Source organism: Sparus aurata, chromosome 9 (assembly GCF_900880675.1).
Source record: "Sparus aurata chromosome 9, fSpaAur1.1, whole genome shotgun sequence".
Lineage (NCBI taxonomy): Eukaryota > Metazoa > Chordata > Actinopteri > Spariformes > Sparidae > Sparus > Sparus aurata.
In genome coordinates this window covers 6931122-6956676 of record NC_044195.1, presented here as the reverse complement: position 1 = coordinate 6956676, position 25555 = coordinate 6931122, and the positions used below count along the sequence as shown (strand labels likewise).

At 41.2% G+C, this 25555-nt stretch overlaps 1 protein-coding gene across 1 annotated transcript; it reads right to left on the bottom strand.

The window, feature by feature from the left end:
• Positions 1–6170: 6170 nt before the first annotated feature.
• On the bottom strand, positions 6171–7302 carry LOC115588489 (trace amine-associated receptor 13c-like). Its single transcript, XM_030429127.1, has 2 exons — positions 7130–7302; positions 6171–6987 (listed from the first exon to the last, which is right to left on the bottom strand). Exons 1-2 carry the CDS (start codon positions 7300–7302, stop codon positions 6171–6173), a joined length of 990 nt encoding a protein of 329 aa, XP_030284987.1.
• Positions 7303–25555: the final 18253 nt, after the last annotated feature.

Sequence of the window (25555 nt, the reverse complement as noted above, 5' to 3'; positions counted from 1 at the left end):
GGCCACACCGGTTCAATTGGTTGATCTCCATTTACAACATACTATAATGGGTTTGGTTCCGGCCCAATAGCAGCACAAAGACAGGCAGGTGTCATTGGTAACAAACTTTATTTGCAAATGTGCAGGCAATAATGGCAGTAGGCAAAACAGTCTGTTTTCTGGCCGCTGGCCTTTAACAGTCTCTGGTGGGGATTGGAGTTTAGGTTCAGCTGAACCAAACCAGGACATTGGTGAGTAATGCCCCTGAAACCGAGTCTCATACTCCATCAGTGAAGGAATAATCAGAGTCACAGAACTGCAGGAAGCCACAAAGGAGACAGGAGTAACTCTCACTCTGTAGAACTGAATCAGGTAATCACCGGATAGCCATGGGAGCAGACAGGCAGAACCCAGAAAGTGACAGGTGAGGATCATGGTCGGGGACGGAAGGCTAAGATCATTTCCAGGAGATCGGTGAGGCAGGATAGTCGGAGGCAAGCAGGGTTGGAACCCTGAGATCAGGCAGAGGAGAGTCTGGTGCAAGCATCAAGAACAATCCGGCAATGAGTGATTATGGACCTGGGGCTTAAATGCAGCCAGAGCAGAGCAGAGAGCAAGGGTGAGTGGAGTTGCCTTGATGAGAGTGGTGTGTCTGATTGGCAGATTGAAGCAGGCAGGTGCAGAGTGGTGAAGCAGAGATGAACTGTGACACATACAGGCTAACGCAAAAAGCAAAGAGAACCTGACAGCCTGATCAGGTTCTCTGGGAGATTGAACAAACTGCACTACCTGAGGGCCCTATGTAATGGGGAAATTTCCGTTCTTGCCTACCTCTCTCACCACACACACACACACACCAGTGTCGCCCGTCATATGACAATGTCAAGTGGCCAGTCCAAGCATGTTGTCGTGTGTGTGTCCTTGGACAGTGTCTCTACTTTTAACATGTTGTGGCAATGGCAGCAAAGGTGTGCTTTTAAAGTTGGTTAGGTTAAAGATCACATTTAGGCAAAGAACTTTATCTCACCAAGTGTTCATCTCCTTCCATTATTGTGTTGTTGTAGTAAGTGTCTTAAAAAAAATCACCACAGCGGTCAACCCTTACGACTGAGACTTCATTTAACTTCCCCCAAGAAAAGATCATCCCTCCCCAGGAGTGAGAGAGTCAGACAGGGTCCTGTTTACTGATGCAGTTTATGTAATTTAAAGCAGACAAACTTAACTTCATCACTTTCCATGATGTTTAGTGGGTCAGGATCTCAATCACAACACATTATATTGGCAATCATGTGATTAGAAACAGTCAGCGGGTACATATTTAGAATAACAGGTGGACATTGAGGGAAACACATTGCAAATCACACAAACGTCATCATCATGACGTGTAACGTCACGGCTCTTTTGGAACCGCAGCGCCAGCTTGCTGTGAGAATTACACACTGGCGTGGTTTAATACCGGAGCTGCTTGGTTCTGTGTGAGCAAGAAACGACAGTGTTACATCCGCCTCAGCCACTCCCTCTACTTCCAGGGGTTAATCACCCCTTCCCCAGTCCCTCTCCGTGTGTGTGTGTGTGTGTCAGGTGTGCCGGAGACAAAGCAGAGAGTTAACCACCAGCTGCACCCTCTCCCTGGACACTTCCTCTAGCTCAGTACTTCTCAAATAGCGGGGGGGGCGCGTGAGGTGTCAGGGGGGGCATGAGAGGCAGGGCGGGACGTGAGGGTCTATTTCCATTGGATAGTGTCCGCAGCGTTACGTCCGCCACGTTATGTCCACCACGCCAGCGGAGCTGATAGGTTTCACTTTGCCTATGTGTTAACTTCCAGCAGGTCCACTGCGCTGAGTATCTGCTCCGTCCCAGCTCCGGCAGTCCGGAGCACGACGCAGCAATTTAGCTGAATTTTGCACCGAGCAGACAGGAAGTCAAGCGCCGGAATAACAATATAACATCCAGTTACTTTTCAAAATAAAACACTACGTGTTGACACCAGCACACAAATCTCATAAAATGGGCAAACACAAGCTCTTCTGCTAATCCTTCAGTTGAGAACTATGGAGCAGGAAATATGACGATGCCTACATGGGTTTACCGTGAACACGGTCGAAAATGAGGAATGACCCGTTTGTGTTTTATGCCTAAAAACTCTGGCAGCAGACAGCATTAAACCATTTTGATAATCAGGTGATTGTATGCAGAATGCTGCAAATCGTACAGTGGTTTATACAGATTAATAAATAGATATTATCAGGTTCATCATAGTATTTCAATTCAGGAGGTGTGTGAAAAAAAATTCTGTCCTCAAAAATAATTGAGAACCACTCCTCTAGCTCTTCCGGGAGGATCCCAAGGCGTTCCTAGTGACATAGTCACTCCAGCGTGTTCTGGGTCTTCCTCGGGGTCCCCTCCCGGCGGGGGATGCCAGGAACACCTCACGATGAAGGCGTCCAGGGGGCATCCGATACAGATGCCTGAGTCACCTCAGATGGCTCTTCTCGATGTGGAGAAGCAGCGGCTTTACTCCTAGCTCCTCACCCTATCTCTAAAGGAACGCCCTGCCCACCTGCGGAGGAAAGTCATTTCCATAGGTGAGGATAGGAACGTTGATTGACCGGTAAATCGAGAGCTTCGCCTTCGGCTCAGCTCTTTCTTCTCCACAACAGACTGATACCGATCCGCCTGTTAATCTTGCGCTCCATCCTTCCCTCACTTGTGAACGAGGCCCAAGATACTTAAACTCCCCCACCTGAGGCAGGAGCTCTCTCCCAACCTGAAGGGAGCAAGCCACCTTTTTCCAGTCGAGAACCATGGCCTCGGACCTCCCAGCTGCTTCACATTCGGCTGCAAACCGCCCCAGGACATGCTGGAGGTCCTGGCTCGAAGGAGCCAACAAGACAACATCATCTGCGAAAAGCAGAGATGAGATCCGGTGGCTCCCGAACCAGACCCCCTCCGGCCCGTGGCTGCGCCTAGACAATCTATCCATAAAGATAATGAACAGAACCGGTGACAAAGGGCAGCCCTGCTGGAGTCCAACATGCACTGGGAACAGGTCTGACTTACCGCCAGCAATGCGAACCAAGCTCCTGCTCCGGTTATACAGGGACCGTAGAGCCCTTAGCAGAGGGCCTCCGACCCCATACTCCCGAAGCACCTCTTACTGAATGCCACGAGGGGCGCGGTCGAACGCCTTCTCCAAGTCCTCAAAGCACATGTGGACTGGTTGGGCAAACTCCTATGAACCTTTGAGCACCCTGGAGAGGGTATAGAGCTAGTCCAGTGTTCCACAGCCAGGACATAAATCGCATTGTTCCTCCTGAATCCGAGGTTTGACTATCAGCCGAATTCTCCTCTCCAGTACCCAGGGAGGCTGAGGAGTGTGATCCCCCGATAGTTGGAACACACCCTCAAATCCCCCTTTTTGAAAAGTGGGACCACCACCCCAATCTGCCAGTCCAGAGGCACTGTCCCTGACTGCCACGCGATGCTGCAGAGACGTGTCAGCCAAGACAGCCCCACAACATCGATAGACTTAAGCTACTCAGGGCGGATCTCATCCACCCTAGGTGCCCTGCCACTGAGGAGCTCCCGAACTACCTCAGTGACATAAGCTTCAGTGATGAATGTATCAACCTGTGAGTCCCCAGCCCCCCAGTGTCAGTGGGATTGAGGAGATCCTCAAAGTATTCCTTCCACCGCCTGACAATGTCCCCAGTCGAGGTCAACAGCTCCACACCTCCACTGTAAACAGTGTTGGTGGAAGAATGCTTCCCCTTCCTGAGGCAGCAGATGGTTTGCCAGAATTTCTTCGTGGCCGACTGGTAGTCCTCCTCCTTGGCCTCCCCGAACTTTTCCCAGACCTGAGTTTTTGCTTCCACCACCACCCATGCTGCCGCACGCTTGGCCTGCTGGTACCCATCAGCTGTCTCAGTCCCCCGAGCCAACCAGGCTCGATAGGACTCCTTCTTTAGCTTGACAGCATCCCTTACTTCTAGTGTCCACCACCAGGTTTGGGGATTGCCGCCCTGACAGGCACCGGAGACCTTATGGCCACAGCTTCGAACAGCCGTGTCAACAATGGAAGTGGAGAACATAGTCCATTCAGACTCAATGTCCCCAGCCTCCCTCGGGATCTGGTCAAAGCTCTCCCGGAGGTGGGAGTTGAAGACCTCTCCTACAGAGGGTTCCGCCAGACGTTCCCAGCAGACCATCACAATGCGTTTGGGTCTGCCAAGTCTGTCTAGCTTCATCCCCTGCCAGTGGATTCGACTCACCACCGGGTGGTGGTCAGTTGACAGCTCAGCCCCTCTCTTCACCCGAGTGTCCAGGGCATACGGTCGGAGGTCAATGACACAACCACAAAGTCGATCATTTACCTCCAGCCTAGGGTGTCCTGGTGCCACATGCGCTGATGGACACCCTTATGCTTGAACATGCTGTTCATTATGGACAACCTGCAACAGAACACCACTCGGGTTCAATCTTCTCAATCACACCCCTCCAGGTAACGCTGTCGCTGCCCACATGAGCGTTGAAGTCCCCCAGTAGAACGATGGAGTCCCCTGTTGGAGCACTTTCCAGTACCCCTCCCAGGGCCTCCAAGAAGGCCGGGTACTCTATACTGCTGTTCGGCCCATAAGCTGAAATAACAGTAAGAGACCTATCCCCAACCCGAAGGCGCAGGGAGGCGACCCTAGTGTTCATCGGGGAGAACTACAACACATGGCGGCTCAGATGGGGTGCTATAAGCAAGCCCACACAAGCTTGCCACCTCTCACCGCAGGCAACTCCAGAGTAGAAGAGAGTCCAGCCTCTCTCAAGGAGTTGGGTTCCAGAGCCCAGACTGTGCGTGGAGGTGAGCTCAACTATTTCTAGCTGGTACTGCTCAACCTCCCGAACTAGCTCAGGTTCTTTCTCCCACAGTGACATTCCATGTCCCCATGGCTAGTGTCACCGTCTGGGTATTGGGTTGTTGGGCCCCCGTCCACGACTGCCACCCAAATCACATAGCATCGGCCCCTTCTGAACCCTGCTGTGGGTGGTGAGCCTACTGGAGGGTGGGCCCACGTTGCTCGTTCGGGCTGCGCCCGGTTGGGTCCCATGGGCAAAGACCTGGCCTGCGAGCCCCAATCCATGGCCTGGCCCCAGGGTGATGCCAATACAAAATATTGAATTGATTTTGAATACCCCAATATATCTTGCACTGACCACTGTTTTTTATATGCATGACATATGTGATGTGTCCCTCTTCAACTGGTAAAAGCCTCCTTGTACCTCTTTGGAATGTTTTTCAGTCAGGTTTTCAAGTCAGCAAACCTAAAAAACAAAAATGTGTCTGCCTTTATGGGTGTCCAGAAAACACAGGCCTGCTGAGAGCTTTCTGATCAAATCATATAACTTATCTAGCAATTTGTCTTCTCCTGTAACATTCTCTCTTACTTCAGAACTGATGTCTCTCCACTATTGGTTGCACAAATTCCAGATAACATAAAATAGCATCAAGGGATTGTGGGCACTGCATTAATTATATCTTCTATACCGTGGACATACCACTGAGTACAATTTAATCAGTTTGAAGATATTTTTTTAATTGTATAAGCCTGGATATTCTGGGTACCAATGAGGTATTTCTCTCCTCCTCCTCCCTTCTTTGCTGCATCTCAGATTTCTCTTTCTCCTGTTTTTTATGTGTTTGAACAAGTTTGTGTTTTTGCCACATTAGTGAACTGCTCTTTACACATATCCCAGTTTGCAATATTTTATTAATGTTATAAAAAACTGAAAAAGAAACTGAACAAACACAAAGCTCATATTTTATAATGCATTTTAGATTTTTTAAATTGATTAAACATTATAGGTAAATAAACCATGCAGAACTGCTGGGTGTTGTCAGTAAGTTGACCAACTGCTAATGTTGGCCTTATATTTACCTGACAGATACTGTATAAGATATATTAATCCTGTTCATCAGCTAGAAAGCAATTTGTCATTTTGAGGTTCTGAAAAATCACAACAAGATTCAGGACAAAGGAGCTGATTATGCGGTCACCTTCCCTCTGAAAATGGATATACTTATCATCTTAACTGTAAATAACTGACTTGGTCTGACTTTAAGGTTCTTCAAATGGTTAACAGAATGTTTTCAAACATAATTCCTATGATATAGAAAAGGCTTTCTTTCAGTCAGTGTTTCTCTACAGTATATTGATCTTACAGGAGTCAGGCTTCAGTATCTTAAGTGTAACAATGAGTCTAACAGATTTTCTAAACCATGGATAGAAAAAGGTGTAGATCAGAGGGTTAAGACAGGAGTTAAAATAGGACAGACAAATTACAAAGTAAGCAAATGAGGCATTGAGCATTGTGTCCTGGCCTGTAAGAGCAACACAATAATATGGGCAAACACATATTAGAAAGACAAGTACAACAACACCAAGAGTCGTGGCTGCTTTCAACTCAGATTTGTTAGCAGCTACTTTCCTTGATCTCTGGAGAGTGACAGCTGCAATGTGAGACCGGATGGCACGAGCCTGAGACACAGCCACCACAAATACTCTCATGTACAGAACTACAATGACAGTGACAGGACCGATAAAGCTCACAAAGAGATCAACAAGTCCCGCAATATGATCAATTATAATCACACACTCTCCAATGCATGAGTTATAAGTGCCTGGTTGTTTCAGGATATCTTTCAGCAGCAGACTGTGAAAAAGAGCAGAAAACATCCAACAGAGACAAAGACAGACTTGAACTCTTTTTTGAGTGACGTTGGTGGGAAAATGTAAAGGATGACAAATAGCTACATAGCGGTCAACAGATATGAGCACCATGGTTCCTATTGAGGCAGAGGTTATAACATATGCTAGATACTGATACAGAGTGCACATGAGGTCGCCAAGGAACCAACAGCCATCTATGAGGACAATTTGAAAGAACATGATGAGGCCCACGAAGAAATCTGAGACAGCAAGAGAGAGGAGGAGGAGGTTGGTGGGGGTGTGGAGCTGCCTGGAAAGGAAGACCAGAAATATTTAATAATATATATTTATCAATATTTAACACATCAAGATATATAAGCATAAGCTGAAAGTACACACAAAAAAATACGCTTTTTGCTATGTAACAGTTTCTTAAGTTAATGAGTGACTACTTGAAGTGGGAGATAGAGATGATGACCAGCAGGTTAAGAGCTGCAGTGAGCAGAGCGATGAAGGACAGCAGAATGTAAATCAGCATGGTCTCAAAGTGAGGACGTATTGGCTTTCTGCAGGAGCTGTTGAGGAGTTGTGGAAAGCAGAGGTAAGTTTCTTCCAAGGTAACCATCACCACAGAGAGGTGAACCTGCTGAGCTCTGGCAGTGTTTGACCAAAGTTTAGACATGATATAAACAAATTAGCTCTATTGCCCCTCCTCTAAGATTCTGCCTCAATTGGATTGTCCTTCCCCCTTTGCTCTGATTAGTATTTTCATTATTCCCTCCCATCTAATTTAAGCTTTTCTCAACCATACATTCAAACTGGAGCTCAATAAAGCTTTATCATATCAAGATATTAAATGTGCCACATCTGGACTTGAATGAAAAGCTAGAGCTATCTCAATGTTCATCACAAAAACAGGATGCATATGCGCTCAAGTCAGAGTGACAAATCAAATGCTCCAGTTATCTATGGAAATTTTTTTTAACACGCGATTAACGCACTGTATTAAAGAAATAAAAGAAATGCGCATTGTTTGATTTACGGCCGTCGATGGCACCTGTAGTCTTGATCCAGAGGGTAGCACAAGAATAAGAAAGGGAATCAGAAGAAGAAGAAGCAGGGTTGGCGCTCAGGAAAAACACGGGGGACTGAAAAGCGAAAGCGAAAGGAAATGGAGAAAGGACTTATGAACGACAAATTCACTTCAAAACACTGCCAGATGGTTCGGTCGATAGGACAAAAGTTATCTGCACGTACTGTCAACATGAAATGAGTTACCATTGAAGTACATCGAGTCTCAAATATCATTTGCAAGCCAAAAATGTGATTAATTTGCGATGAATCGCAAGTTAACTATGGACAAAATGCAATTAATCGCGATTAAAAAACTTCATCGTTTGACAGCCCTAGTATTAAGATTATGATAAATAGGACAAAATAAAGAATAAAAAGGTTTCTGGTTCATCACTGGCTTAGGATGATGGATGGTGTGGAGTTCCTGCTCATTTTCGCCCCAGTGTTTTTCTGGGTTTCTTCCAGGTGCTCTTCTTTCCCTCACCTTCAATAACAGGTGTATTATGTTAATTCTCCAGCCATCAACCAAGGCAACACCTCTGTACAGTTGCTACCCACTGCTCTTCAGGAATGAGTTAAATGAAGGGAACTAATTTCACTGGGATGTACAGAGTCTGAATGTATGTGACAATAAAGAATCCTCCTCCTCCAGTATTTAAGTTACTAGATCAACGGCCAAATGGATCTCCAAAAGGTGAAAGTTTAGAGCTCCATCATCTGTGCACAACTTTGCTGTAGTACAAAGGTAGGATCGGTCCGTTTATTAGCAATAATACATTTTTAGAATTAATAAAAAAATAATTACGTCACAATCACAGACTTAACCTTATGAGAAAAAAGTCTTTTTTGGCCACAGTGCATCACTTTATGATGTTATGGCTACGAAAACTGGCTTCAAAGCCTGTCGCTCTTCCTTGAAGCTTGGGTTGGTGTAGCGAAGAGAAGTGTTGGGATTTAACAAGAAGGGGGTTAGAAATAAGTCAGTAAGTCAGACAGCTTTGGTCAGACAGCTTTGGTCAGACAGCGGACAGAGCTCAGCAGCTTCTCTCCTTCTCTCTGTGGTGATGGAGCCTGAGGGAGCTGAACTTTGCCCTCCCCAACTACCCAATACCTCCTGCAGGAGGCAGAGCCTCCTCACTTTGACACTCCGCTTATTTATATTCTACTATACTCCATCTCGCTCCTCACTGCAGCTCTCAACCTGCTGGTCATCATCTCCATCTCCCGCTTCACCCACGGTTGAATCTACAGAGACACCATCATCAGTTGTTTGCCACTAAAAGGAAAATAAACCGCAAAACCGTACCACCATGACTGGAACATTGTGTTGTTCAACAGTGTTTTATTTGGACATACGGCATTATTATTTAGGACAAATACACCACTACACAAAGTAAAAAAACAACAACCTTAAAGCGGATATGTTTTGTTGATGAACTTTTTGGAAGTTACTCACATGTGGAAGAAGATTGTTTGTTTGATCGTCACATGGAAAAACCGTCGGGATTGAAGAACAGACATTGCACGAAACTGCCCAACATCCATGGTATGTGAATAGGTTAATTCTGGATGCTGTATTGGAAAACAGCTTAACTATTGGAGTGCTGGAATCATTGTTTCACTGAAGATGGATGAATATTGGGAGTTATAAGAAGTTGTCAGATTTTGGATGATGCGCAAAGTGATTGCGCAATAGTAACTCAACGGAGATTCATTCATAAAGCTGTGGTGCAAAGTTTGTCTGTGCCACAAATCATGTTTATCCGTATTGTGAACACTGGAAACAAAGAGTGTGGAAAGCCAAACGAGTTCAAAAGGGTTTGAAACAAAGAGACAATGTCTGACATTGCATCAAAAACAAAGAGTGACGCTTCGTCATTGCCACCTGACAAATGGAAAGTCAAGTTTACCATGAAAGGTTTGGCATTTTATATCAAAATGCAAACAGGCTAAGAGGTAAATGGAACAAATACATGTCTTGATGGAATCCACTGATAATGTGAAACCTGTGCAATCTTGCTTAACTAAGCTAATTAAGTGTCATGATGAAGCTAATGATAGGCATGAAGATGTCATAAATTTGGGTTTGCCAAAGGATAAATCTGAGAGTCAAATTGTGTGATTTCACTGAAAAGGCAAAGAACTGGTCATCTTAAGCTGGCCACCCATATGTGCAATGAAATGACAATTAAACTGAACCTCCTAACAACCGAAGTGTGCTTTCTGATGAAGGACATCTGAGAACAGTGCTTCTAACATCTTGTGTTCAAAGGAGAATCATCCGTGATCACACACGCAGTCATACAGTGTCATCCACCTCATCTGTGAGGATAAAGGTAGAAACGGATAAGGCTGCACTTGTGGAGCGCATGGCGGCATTGAAAAGGAAACATTTACTGGAAGCCAGAGAGGAGGAAATAAAATGGGAAAAGGAACAGTTGGCAATGGAACTGAACTGAACTGAACTTGCTGAAGTCAATGCAAAACTCATGTGCTGGAGATTAATTCAAAGTGTGGTTTTAAAGGATCAGATGGAATGAACTCATATTTTGAAAGGAACAGCGCTGAAAGAACGAACGCTTTGTTCCAGAAAAAAGGGATAAGAGCAATACTTTGAATGACCCTCATCCTGCGACCCAGGCTGTGACTGTCAGGCCTAAACAACAATCTGCATTAACACAAAGGGACATCAGATCAGTGTTAAATAGCAGCCAAGCACAAACAACACAAGTGGATCATGATGATCAACAGACAGGATATGAAACATATTGTGAACATCATGCAAAGAAAGAATCACTGCAAAACTTAGCATCTGCTCTGCCAACAAGAAATATTCCCGTGTTTGACGGCAACCCTCTTCAGTTTCAGTCCTATTAGAGCCTTTGAAAACTGTGTAGAAAAAAAGACAAATAACTTGAGTGTCTGCTTGAATTTTCTGGAGCAATACACCAGGGGGCAGCCAAGAGACCTAGTGAAGAGTTGTCAACATCTGCCAAAGGATACCAAAGACCTTCTTGCTGAACATTTTGGCAATGAGTACAAAATTGCTTCTGCTTACATGGACAAAATTCTTAACTGGCCTCTTAGAAAGCCAGAAGATGTTGAAGCACTGCAATCATTTTCTGTGTCTTCAAGGTTGCTGTGATTTAACACAGCAAATCATCTACATGAAAGAGTTGGACATGCCATTCAACCTCAGAAACATTGTGATGAAACTTCCCTGTAAACCCGAGTGCGACCTAACAGGCAGGAGAGTAATGGTGGACCTCCTACCTGTTAGGTCGCACTCGGGGATTGACACTTTTTGTCTGCAGACGGCAACGCACTGCAGATCCAGCTCCAACGGTGAGTAGTTCAAAAAACGTCTTTTTAGTAAACTCTCCATACACAAACAACGTTCTCAATGCTCGTGTTCATGTGTAGAGACCCCGGTGATACTACAAGCAAAGTTTCATGTTGTGTCGGGCCTTCTTAGTGTTTTAAAAATAGCGATTTTGTTGCTAGCGTGCCAGTGCCCCATGCACTCCATTGAAAATTAGCTTGCCAAAAAACGAAACTACAGTAAATCTTAAAAGTGCCTCTTTCGTTGTAATTATGCATTTACACGAAAGTTTGACTCATATACAATCACAAATAAAGCCTTGGTTGTTTTTTGGCGGGAGAAACCCTCTAAGACCCACTGTTGTAATATTACAACGTTACCTTTAGCCACCCTAAAAAACAATCTGTTATATTTGATCTTGTTTTTTTACCACATTTACATAGTCATTGGGTCCTATTGTTCAGTCTCACGATGCTATTGGATAGTACATTTGTTTATAAGTCCCGCCTCATGGCCATGAACTCACACAACCTCTCGTGGTTTCCTTCGGACAACATTGCTTTGTTTCATTGGACTAAATTCATCAGATTCAAGTAAGTAAAATGTCTTTTATATTTTTTTTTGTTGTTATTACAATGTCTAGAACATGTACATATGTAGTTTTTGTAGAACAGATTCATCAAATTTCATTTAGAGCTTGTTATATAATTGTTGTAATATTACAACGTTGGGTGAGTGTGGTAGTCAAAATAGCAGGCCTGTTGCAGTGGGAACAAACAGGTTGTATTCCCTCCTCTACACCAGTGTTTTTTTATACATGGACAGTATACATACTACCCTTGTGTTGTGTTCTGATCAGATTTGACTGATTTAAAAGTTTTATCTCTAAAAAATGTAGGTAATTTGATCAAGCTGACCTAAAATTCCACAACTTTGTCCACAAAGAGGATATCAACAGACAATTCAGTTCTAAGAAAGGTGAACATTTTCCTGAATGTGGATGTGTGGATGTAAGTGGGGGTATGCATGTTTTCCTTTTAGTATGATAATTAGAGGGTATTACAAGCAGTATTGTCATGTCAAGGCAGTATTGTGTGACTTAATGGCTGGTGATTGGGATGCACATTTCTTTTAGCATGATAAGTAGAGAGCATAGGTTAAGCCATTTACATTTACATTTAGGGCATTTAGCAGATGCTTTTGTCCAAAGTGACTTACAATAAGCAGACAGTATTGTCTGCCTGGAAAACATTGGGGAATTCACTATGTGGGAACAGCCAGGCAGGTGCGCCTGCCCAACTGTGACCTTGAAGACGAGAAGAGCTTGAAGAAAAAGGGGAGAGGAAGCGATGATGTCAGAGTGGAGGGGAATCACAACATCTGTGCTGTCAAATGGTCTGACAACAGGGCCATCACACTTGTGTGGTCCTTTCCTGGACCTGAACATGTGCAGAAGATTCAACGCTGGGACAAAGCCAGCCGAACCTACACTGAACTTGAGAGGCCTTACATTGTTGGTGTCAACAACAAGTACAAGGGAGTTGTGGATTTGTTGGACTCATTTACAGCCAAATAGAGGTCCCCCATCAAATCCCGTCGCTGGTACATGTACATCTTCTGGCACACCATCATCCTCTCTCAAGATGTCTAGCAAAGAGACAATGAACAGGAGACAGTTTCAGGCACAGCCAGCATCCTCTCTCATCCTGGTGAACATGGCGCTCCAAACTCCAAAGAGAGGACGACCATCTTCAGGCCAATGGAACCCAGCAACAGTGACATCAGGAAGCTCTCTGACTCCTCAGAAGAGACCATCCAAGAGAAGTGCACACCTCCCATTGCAAGGACCTAGTTGCGAATTTCCCAGTGAAGACAGGGAGAGGAAGCTGCAGACACTGCACGAAAGGATACACTAACGTGCAATGCAGCAAGTGTGATGTTCACCTTCGCTTTTCAGAGGACAAGAACTGTTTTTGGGACTTTCACTATGAATGAAAGTCAGCCATGAAAAGAAAAAAAGGAATGAAAAAGTCACTAGAAAAAGCTATTTAATAAAAAAATAATAATAATTCTTCATAAAAATATGAATGTGTTATTATCATTAATGTTATATACCTTTATGGGGCTAAGTAAGCAATCAACTCTGCAAATGAACCCTTAGTTATTGGAATTGTTGTTCAGAGAACATGAGTACACATACAGAAATTCTGCTCCCACCTAAGCCCAACGTTGCAATATTACAACATTTCTCTAAAAACGTACATAAACATTTTAAAAAAAAAAAACTCTTTCATTTCTGCATCAGAGGCCTCCTACAACAACATCTGAAGGGTCAAAAAAATTTTTTTTTAGGTTTTTCTATATTTGGGTCTTACAGGGTTAATGGGAAAACATCAGAGGAGCAACTGAAAATGTCCAGAGAGGACATTAAAGGGATATTCCGGTGTAAGTTTAATCCATGGTCTAACACACCGTGAAACTGTGTTAGACTCCCTCTGGAGAGATCAAGTTAGCAGACCACTAATTTACGGAGTTTTATCAACCTCAGTAACGACCGCACGACAACAATACACTGCAGTAAATGGATCCAAATATAAACCACCACCAAAAAGCCACAAATAATGCTCAGAACAGCACCAAACTTCAGCAACAGTACAAATAGGGTCTCAGCACAGAGTCCGGGGCATTAAAACTCCACTAGCTTAGCTGGATTTCTACTGAAAAGCTGACAAAATGTACCACTCTTCTGCAGCAGCTTCCAGTTGACGGGAAGTCCCGAGGACTCGATTACCGAGTGCAGTAAAGTTCCGCGGCTCATGGATGAAAATGTATGATTATGACTCCATGGAAAAGCAATCAAAGTTCATATGTGTCTTACCTGCCAGTTTATAACAGTTATTATCGAGAGCGGACAGGGAACAACTGTAACAAACTGGTGAATTGCTTTAGTCTTAACTCTTGGCTGATGGTGTTGGGGGATGGGTAATGTGTTGATTCCCAGGCGTCAAATAAACAAATGGATAAGAGGAGGTCAAATCCATCAAGTGCCCAGTTCAGGAAAAAGAGAAATGAAGAAGAGGAGAGATAAAGGTATGGAGCCATGTCATCTACTCTTCATGAGTATGATCATGCATGTGATAAAAATTAAATGATGTTAATTAGTATAGGGTAACTCCTATGTTTTTTAGCCTCTTGCTATACTGCTGGCTATAATAGTAGATGACAACAGCATCCGTTTTCAGTCCAACTGACTAGCAAAAATTATATCTAATTTCATCCTAATAATGTGTATGTAACACAACGAATACTAGCTCACATATTGTTTGGTAAACATCACATTAGGTCCTGTGCTGCTCAGTAAAGTGAATTATCAATGATGTAAGCTAATTCAAAAGACTTATATTGCACTGACATGTTGTGATATAGCTTTCTTAGTCATTTGGAGTGTGTCATGTATATAATTAGCCATTAACCAAGGAGGATGTTATTCATTTGTTTCCCATTCTAAAAGTTGGATACATTATGCTTAAGGATGAGGTGCCATCTACCTCTGCAGCCAAACAGGTCTCTAAAGAAATGGTCTTGGAGCCTCCGGGTGAGGCACCATCTACCTCCTCAGCCACACATTTGTCTCCACAAATGCTGTCTGATCCTGAGGATGAAGACCCACTTACCTCTACTTCTCCCCAGTAAGACTCTTCAGGTGAGTTTGTGTGCACATATGTCTGAGTGTGTCTGTGCATGTGTACAAAAAAAGAAAACTTACACACGTTGGATTTTGTGTGTGTGTGTGTGTGTGTGTGTGCATCCCTGCAAAGCATTTTGCAGACAGTTATAATGTTATTATTACTGGGTATGTGTGGTGTTGCACTACTATAAATGCTGTGAATGATGTGTGTATACTAATGCCCTCGCCTACTGAGGATGAGCCTCCGTCCACTGACCCTGCTAATTGGCCTTCAGACTGTGAGAATTCAGACACAACTGGTTTCCAGGGGACCAAGTCAGACACCATCCGACTTTGTATTCCCTAGAAACGACAGTGACAGAAGAAGTCGCCACCATCAATACTTCAGGAAGTCATTGGTTAGTGGGGAAAAAATAACTAGAAATTGGTTGGTGTTTTCCCCTAAAAAACAACAGTTGAGTTGAACTGATGGCACAATATGATCACATAATGCAAGAGTGCATTAAACGTGTCCAAAAAGGGACCTCCAGTTACACCAGCTATGTCGGCCACCACATACAAGATAACTTGTTGATTTGTTGAGCGGCAACATAATTTCAGCAATGGTGAGCGACATCAAGTGGGCAAAGTTGTTTTCAATAATTCTTGATTGCACTCCAGATATCATCCACACTGAACAGTTGTCAGTTGTGATTTGGGTTGTGTCACTGGAGGAGGAGCCACACATAAAGGAACATTTCATGGGGTTTTTGGAGGCAGAGGAGTCCACTGGTCAACATTTGGCATCCCTGATTCCAAAGAGACTGGAGGAGCTAAAAGTTCTTTTCAAGGACTGCAGAAGACAGTCATATGACAACGGGGCCAACATGAGGGGAAAAAACAAGGGTGTTCAAGCCGGGCTCCTAGAAATATATCTCAGAGCTCTGTTTGTGCCATATGGGGCTCATACTCTGAATTTGGTTGAGGCCGTTGCAGGTATCTATTGATGCCACAAGTTACTTTGGCACCTTTCACAAGCTTTACAACTTGTTTTTAGGATAGGATACAGAATGAAAAAGCATTGGATACAAGAACAAGCTTGGAATAAAAGAACACAAGAATCACCAAGAAAAAAAACGGAGCAGCTGCTGTGGGGAAGCCAACTCAGAAACCCCTCCATCAAGAAAACTCTGCTGTTCCACAACGCACTCATTCATGAATTGAAACAAAACAAGTCTGCCCACAAGAACAAGAACTTGACTCTGTCAGGCAAAGTTCTGAAAAAATATCTGCTAATTCACCAGACAAGGCAATTTGGCATAACATATAACACACTGTGGAAGAGGAGGCCTACTGACAAAAAACCTACATACATTCAAGCAATTTCTCAGAAGGTTCAGGAATTCTACCATAATGCAGCACGAATGAGAACTGACAAACAGGACACAATCACACGCAAGAAAATAAAGCATGATGATTCTGACTGATACAATATTGAACCTCCACAAGGAGTTCACCAAAAAGGAACCAAGAGTGAAGCTCAGTTATTCATCCTGCTGTGCCTTACGTCCATTCTATGTCACAGCACCAAGACCATCGGATCGTAAGGAGCAGCTACCACCACCAGGCCCAGCAGCAGCTACCACCAGCGGGACTGGGAGCGGCTACCGCCCCAGGGCCCGGGAGTAGCGACCACCACCAGGCCCAGGAGCGGTGACTACACCAGGCCCAGGAGCAGCCACCACCACCAGGCCCAGAATGCCTCCAAAAAAGCCATCAGGCTTTAGTGAGGAAATGGAAGAGATTAAGCAATCTCTAAATTTCATGTCAGATGAAATTTCTAAAGTGGCAAAACAGCAAACACAACTACTTGGATTAATGAAGGAAGTGCGTGAATTACAGAACATGATTAGGGAAAAAGAAGAGAAAATAAGCTCCTTAGAAAGACGAGTGGATGATCTGGAACAATATACGAGGATGGATGACGTGATTGTGAGCGGGCTCAACACCAAACACCGCTCATATGCCAGAGTTACAGCTGGAGCCAGTGGCCACAGCGGCGAGGAAGACACACAGGGAGAAATACACTCCTTGGAGCAACAGGTATACAAGTTCTTTGCATCCAAAGACATTGATATTGATAGCAATGCTATTTCAGCCTGCCATGCACTTCCAAGAAAAGACAAGGCCAAACCAGCTATTGTTATCCGGTTCGTAAATAGGAAAGTTAAGAACAACTTGTTGCAACAGGCCAAAAAACTGAGAGGAACTGATGTATATCTTAACGAACATCTGACTAAGAAAAATTCTGATATTGCTAGGCAAGCCAGGGCTCTCAAGAAACAAAAGAAAATTCAAGCAACCTGGACGAGGAATTGTAAAGTGTGGATTAAAACAAATGGAACACCAGAGGAAGCAAAAGTCAGCATAGTAAGAGAGCTCGCAGATCTGGACAGGTTTGAGTGAGTGAGGAATGTTTACATCTACCCAAGTGAGTGAGGGATGTCCATATCTCAATGACACACAATATAACCACAACAACAGGGCTTGACAGTGACTATACCTTTCCACTTAGCGACACAAGTGATGATGAATCAGTTGAAGTAACACCAATAGACTGTGTGAGTAGTGATCATCAGAACTTTGAACAATTGAACTTACAAACCTTTGAATACACGGAACATAAAATGTATGAAATGGAGAATGGCATTGACCCAGAAAATCACCACTATAACAACATCAACTGCAACTGTGAGTACTATACAGATGAACAATTTATAAGAAAGAAAATAATGGACAAAAGATTTTCAGTAATACATTTCAACAGCAGAAGTTTGAATAGAAATTTCTCTAATATTAAGGACTATGTAAAAAAATTCCCCACCTTTAATGTGATTGCAATATCAGAAACTTGGTTGGACAATGAGAAGGAAGTTGATGTTAACCTGGAGGGCTATGAGCTATTTACCACCAACAGAGTGAATAAGAAAGGAGGAGGAGCGGCACTATTTGTAAATTGTGATTTAAACTGTAAAAAAATAGAGAGTATGTCAGTACAAATAGAAAATATTATGGAGTGTGTCACAGTAGAAATAGACATGGATAAAACCAAGAATATAATAATAAATTGCATCTATAGAACACCAGGATCCTGTATTGAGTCATTTAAAGGTAAAATTATTGATATGTGTGATAAGATGAATGATAAGAAAACGATTTTTGTTTGTGGAGATTTTAACATAGATCTGTTAAACTCACATGATCACAGTAAGACAAAGAATTTTATTGAAACATTGTACTGTGTAAACTTATTCCCTACCATCTTACAACCAACTAGAATAACAACTGACAGTGCAACGTTAATAGATAACATCTTCACCAATACAATTGAGCAAAGAATAATAAGTGGACTGCTTCTAAATGATATAAGTGACCATCTTCCTGTTTTTACAACAGTGCAGTATTCATATGAGATGCAAACCCAGACAAATCCTGATTCTCACAAGAAGATTCGGTATAGAACACCTGAAGCCATTGAAGCTTTTAAAGGGGACTTAAGGGAGCAAAGATGGACAGACATTTATTTAAATAAAGATCCAAACAAAGCATATGAAGAATTTCTGTCTGTTTTTGCCACCTTATATGAAAAACACTGTCCAATAAGAACAAAAAAAAGAAGAAATATGATGACAAGCCCTGGATTACGAGGGGACTAGAAAATGCTTGTAAAAAGAAAAACTTACTTTATAAACAGTTTTTAAAATTGAGAACAAAGGAAGCTGAAAATAAATATAAAAAATATAAAAATAAATTAACAGGTATAATGAGATTCAATAAAAAGGATTATTACCACAAACAACTAGAAGAGCACAAAAATAATACACAGGGTATATGGAAAGTGCTTAACAGTATAATTAATAAAGGTATAGGAAAATCAAATTATCCAAATTATTTTATTAAAAAAAATCAATCAATCACAACCAAAACAAGGGAGATTGTAAATGACTTTAAAAACTATTTTGTGAATGTTGGTTATAATTTAGCCAAGGAAATTGTGAACCCAGTAGTAAAAAATGATGTAGACGAAAGCACTATTAACATAAACCCAAATACCATCTTTCTTAAGAAGATAACTGAGAGGGAACTAATTGATGTGATAAAAAAATTTAAGAATAAAAAATCCACTGACTGTATTGATGTTGATATGGCATTAGTAAAAGATATTATAGATAGTATAGCTAGACCTCTGACCCATATCTGCAACCAGTCATTCCAAACCGGTATATTCCCCAACCAAATGAAAATAGCAAAAGTCATTCCAATATACAAAAATGGAAATAAACATCAATTTTCAAACTACAGACCAATTTCTCTACTTCCACAGTTTTCAAAAAATTTAGAAAAATTATTTATCCATAGACTCGATCATTTCATAGAAACACAAAACTTATTAAGTTAACATCAATATGGGTTCAGATCAAACCGATCCACCACAATGGCTGTTATGGAACTTACAGAAAAAATATCGTCAGCAATAGACAAAAGGGAATACACAGTAGGTGTTTTCATGGACTTACAAAAAGCATTTGACACCATTGATCATAATTTATTAATGACGAAGCTGGAAAGATATGGGAACAGGGGCATAGCATATACATGGTTAAAAAATTATTTAGATAATAGAAAACAATATGTGCAATTAAATGATGAAAAATCTGACTTGCTGAGGATAACATGTGGGGTCCCACAAGGTTCTGTGCTGGGTCCAAAATGATTTATTATGTGCATTAATGATATCTGCAATGTGTCCAAGCTATTACATTTTGTTTTGTTTGCTGATGACACAAATTTACTTTGCTCTGGTAAAGATCTGAGGCACCTTCTGGACACAGTGGAGAGAGAACTTGGAACGAAAAAAAGATGGTTTGACATTAATAAACTCTCACTTAACTTAAATAAAACTAAATATATAGTATTTGGAGACCGTAAAAATTCAGATCAAACACAAATTAGGATAAATAATATTGAAATACAAAGAGTTAATATAAATAACTTTTTAGTTATTATGGATGACAAAATAAGCTGGAAACCACATATAAATCATATAAAGAGCAAAATATCAAAATCTATTGCAATATTAAATAAAACAAAATACATCCTCAACAAATACTCATTACATTTATTGTACCGAGCATTTGTCGAGCCATACATTACTTATTGCATAAAGGTCTGGGGGCATGCATACAAAACAATTACAAAACCAATTTTCATATTACAAAAGAGAGCAATAAGGATAATTAACAGGGCTGATTATCGAGACTCAACAAACACATTTTTCATAAACCTACAGACCTTAAAATTCAATGATCTTGTGGACTATAAAACTGCTCAAATTATGTATAAAGTAAATAATAATATGCTTCCAGATGGTGTCCAGAGGATGTTTCAGACTCGAACCAGTCGATATGAACTAAGAGGGACTTATGTATATGCAAAAGCAAAGGTACGAACAAATGTGAAACAAAGATGTATATCTATTAAAGGAGTCAATCAATGGAATAATCTAGAATTTGAAATCAAACTGTGCAACACACTTAACAGATTCAAAAAGTTATTTAAAAATAATATTATTAATAAATACAAAACTGAATTATAAATACCACTGTGCTCATAAATTGCTGTATGTAGAATATGCAGGTTTTTTTTTTTTTTTTCCAAAAGATTTTTTTTTTAAAATGAGCAAACGGAAAATGTTAATTTAAGAAGGGTAGGCAAAATAAGCTGATGCTTCAGCCTACACCCTTTCGGTCAGAGTGTATTGTATTGCTTGTTGTGTTTTTGTTTTGATTTGTTTTTGTTTTTGATTTATTTTGTTTTTTTTGTTATGTTTTGTTTTGTTTTGTATTTATACTTTTTTTCTTACAAGACCGAAATAAACACACTAAACTAAACTAAACTAAATGCCAATGTCAGTACCATGAGAATGCTAAGCTGATGCTTGAAGTCCTAAAAGAAAATGGTATCGTCAAGTCTAGCAAACTGGAGGATAGTTTTGAACTTGTCTGCTGTTCACAGACAAACAAGGCATGTCTTCTGCTCTCCTGCACCTGGTGTCTCCACAAACATACACTTCCCACACCACAGCAAAACTGTCATGACTATAGATTCCTGTTCCTTGTTTTGCATTCGGTTGTCATGATTTTGTTTTGTGTCTAATTTCCATGTCCTTGTATCTTGTCTTGTGTCTTTTGTTTTTCCATGCCCTCATGTGTCCTTTAAGTTCTCCTGTGTATTTTCGTATGTTCCCTCTGGCTCCCTCTGTCTATTGCTTTGTTCCCTTCATGTTCTCATGTGCTCCTCCCCTTCGTTACCTCACCTGTTGGTCCACCTCACCTGTTCCTCGTCTTGTCATCAGTGTCTGTGTATTTAGTCTCTGTGTTCCCTTCACTCCTTGTCTGGTCATTGTTCTTGTCAGCCCCTGTCTATGTCCATGCTTGTCCACGTCTGCTCCTGCTCAGGTTTCAAGTTCCCTCATGGTATGTTTTGGTTTTGAGTTTTCCATGTTTGATTTGTACTTTGCCTTTTTCTTTGCACTTTGTTGAACTGTTTTATTTTGCTACTTTGTCTTGCTGTTGTGTTGCTACTTTGCCTCTTGCCCCCGTTTTGTCTGCTTTTAGTTTTTTGCATCAGCTTTGATATAATAAAGCTCGCTCTTGTTTCCCCATATCCTTCGTGCTTAACTGCATTTGGGTCCACCTTCCCTTTCCATAGTCTTCCCTTTAACCCCCTGCGTGACAAAAACCAGACCAATGTTGAATGGCAGCAATGGGAACAAGTTCAGGATCAAACAGCAGATGGGCTCCACTTAAACACAAGACTTCAGATGCACAGTGGCACGCTGGGAGAGCTTCTCCAACGATATGAAGACAAACTGAAGACAGAAACGACAACACACGTGTGTTCAGTTCAGAACCAGACCAGAGAGTACAGGAGCATGATCAAGAAGTGCAATGATAGCATAGTAATTGTGCATGTGGACTTTTCTGAGGTGTGAAAATGCAAGTATAGTTCTGAGGTACAGTCATGCCATTTTGGTCAGAGCCTCCCACAGCTCACCCTGCACACTGGCACGTAATATACAAAAGAACAGAGGACAGGCTTTTGCACAGTATCAGAATCCAAACGACAAGATGCGTCTGCCATTTGGACTCACATGGAACCCGTACTGACAGATATTCATTTAAAGTTTCCAAAAGTTTATACTATTCACTTTTGGCCAGATGGCCCCAGCAAGCAATACAAGAACAAGAAGAACTTTTCTCTCCTCTGGAGAGTGTCCCTCCAACTCTAGGTTTCAAGAGAACAACCTGGAACTTCTTCCCCACCTCACATGGGAAGGGAGCCCCAGACGGCATTGGAGGAACTGTAAAAAGGACTGCAGACAACCTTATACTGCGGGGGAATGACATTGTGAATGGGAATATCTTCCATGAGAGGGTTGGCAGAAACTTCTGCAGCACTAAGGTCTATATCATTACTGAAGCTGACATGCAGCCATATGATGCACTCCTTTCCCAACCACTAAAACCTGTACCTGCAACAAGGAAACTCCATCAGGTCACACCGACACACCAAAATGACTCTGAGATCCATTGCAGGTCACTGTCCTGTTTCTGCAGTGAGCCACAGATGTGTGAGTGTTTCAGCCCAACAATATTCCAGTTGACTGCCAACACATCCAGGGTACAGGTTGAGGATGATGGTCCTATACCAATGCAAAAGAGGAAAGGTCCTTTGGCAATGTTGATGGAGGAAATGGAACGCAAGGAAAGTGAGCAGGAGGAAATGGAGCAGGAACCACTGACCAAGAGTGGTACCAACGGGACCGTGATGGATCTATCTGCTGATGTGGTTCATTGTGGAGATTGGCTTGTGGTCATTTATGACCACAACTGGTGGTTAGCAAAGGCTGTCAATGTGGATGCTCATCATCAAGATGTGTAAGTTGAGTTTTTCCACTCTCATGGGCCCAACACACAATTCTATCCAAAAAGAGGTGGAAAGGATATTTGCTTCATACCATTTGACTACATTCTGGTCAAACTTGTGGAACCGTCATCACCAGGTTGTGTAAGCAGGACTAGGGAGATATACAACCTGTCTGCTGAAGTCATGGACTTCATAGAGGAAAAAAATATACACGATATACTTCCTGATAAAGCTAAATGAGTGGTGGAGTGATCCACCAGGGAATACTCACAGGAGTTCACAAATTATTATTTTTGTGCCAGATGTGTGTTGTGGTATTCACACAGAATGCTCTCTGTATTTTGAAACAATTCAGTTTATGGAAAAGAGACTGTAATACATAATTATTCATTGATCTGTTCCTCACATCCAATATACAGTTTATAGTCTAGTTTACAGAAGAATATTTTCTATATTATTTCATTATTATTATTATTATTATTATTATTATTATTATTATTATTTTATTTTTTTATATTTTTATGAGTGGGGGGCACTACATAACATGACAGTTGAATATAAATAAAAGGTCAGTGATGAATTCTATCTTATTGCTACTGGTAATGATTTCTTTTTTACTTATGATGATTAATAAGGGGTACTTTTATTAGTGATAGCCTATTGCTAATTGAACATGTTTCTTATTGAATGTTTGCCACAGTGCTCACAATTGTTATTTGTTATCTGTTCTTCACGTCCAATATACAGTTTACAGGCCAGTTTACAGAAGAATATAATTATTAAGGTAGGGGAGTAGGGGGATACTAGATGACATTTTAAGATGTAGTCATTGATGCATTGTACATTATTCCTACTGGTAATGACTTTATTTTTTACTATGATGATTTGATATTTGATGATACGGGGATGGGTTACTTTTAATAATGATATTGCTTAATTGTGCCTTATTACTTGAATAATGTTTATCCCAGTGCTCAGGATTGTTATTTTTGGGAACAAATAGTTCAATAAAGTTGATAAGCGAGAAGCCATTGATTTGAGTTGTATACATTTTGGAATTGTATGTTGTAATGAGGCAGCTGTCACCACCATCAGATTACTGTCCCCACCGCCAGTTCTAAAGTCACCACCGTCAGAGGGTGTTTTATTTGTTTTTTAATGAATATGCTTACAATATGTTTCTTCAGTGCTGTTGAGTTATTAAAGTAATGGTTTCAAAAATACGTCTGTTAAATAAAAAACATTATTTTTTTCTATTTAGGCTTAAAATAAATGTTGTATGATGTTAGATCTTTTAAAGGAGTACATGTGAAACAGTATAGAAAATGAACGCAAGTGAAAACTACATTTAACAGCATATATGTGTACTCAGAATGCCAGATAATTATTTAAAAACTCTAAATACATATTAGATCAAATAAATAGAAAATTAAGTAATAACTGGAAAAATGCCTATTTTATCAAAAAAATACAAAATGAGGAGGTTGCACCAGTTCATCGCTGAACAGCCAAGACCTTGGTCTATAATAATATACCTTCAAAATTTGTAATTTAACTAACTTTTTATTTTCAAAATTAAAACCTGTTTTATCCGAATTCCCAAGAATCATCGCCAGGACAGGTGCTTAGGCAGAATGGAAACATCTTAGTACTTCCCACCACTCATCCTCCTCTCAACCACAAACATTGCAAGTGCCTCCCACAGTAATCAATGTACAATGGATACAAGCAATTTTTACAGCAGCAGTTGCAGTAGGAGTCAAAGTTACAGTAGTAGTTGTAGTAATTGTAGTAAGTAGAAGCATGCAGAAACAAATCAGTTATCAATTGATACATATTTTTCTTACCTTCATCTTCAGCTTATGATTTCAAGTAACTTGTAACTTATGACCCATCAACAGAAAAGCTGAAAGAATTCAAAATGATTTGGCAGTTCTTAATGTTAAATCAATAATTTTGATAAATATTTGGTTATATATTCATAATAATATTAATTGTTAAGATGTTTGTGCAACTGAAGTGATAATTAATTTGTTACATATTTAAATACTTAAAACTCTTGAAACAATGGCTTTTTCATGTAACTATGACAATTACATGTTTACAGATTATAGTCTGAGCACCAACACAACATCAGAAAATCCACCATACAAGATTTGCTGGTATTTGATTCATACAAGTGCATTTTCGACCTCTCTTTGTGATTCTGCAAAGGGAGCATAATTCAGTTTGAAGATATATTACTAAAGGAATTAAATGGCACACATACACATTTATGGTGACAAGGGACATAAATATTTGCAGGAGGAAAACCAACCCTCCATGTCATCTAATTTCTCACTATAGCTAGACAATTATCATATAAATGACACTGAGATTTGGTAAGGTTGTATTTCAACCAATTGCTATTTTATTCCTCGTTATCAAAAAAGAGGATGAACAACCTCCCCTGCCTCCACTGATTTTTTCAGAAACAGTAACTCTGTTTCCCTGGCAACAACTGAGAACTTATAGCTGGAACAATCATTACAATCACCTGTCATTCTTATTAAGTGTAAACCTTCACTTCTCCAGTTCCAGTAGGATGGACCTTAGATACTTACCAATGGGAGGTAAACTGGCCCACTCAGCTCACTGAACCACTCATCTCAGCTGCTAGCCAGATAGCTAACATTATACTAGCAAGGTTCAAAGTAAATAACATTGCATAGGGTCAACACACTTAAATCCACTATGATCAGGCTTTTATGTGCAATGGGAATGTGTAAACTCTACATTTACACCCGAGTCAGTTGACTCTGCAGTAGACACAGGTTTTTATCACTG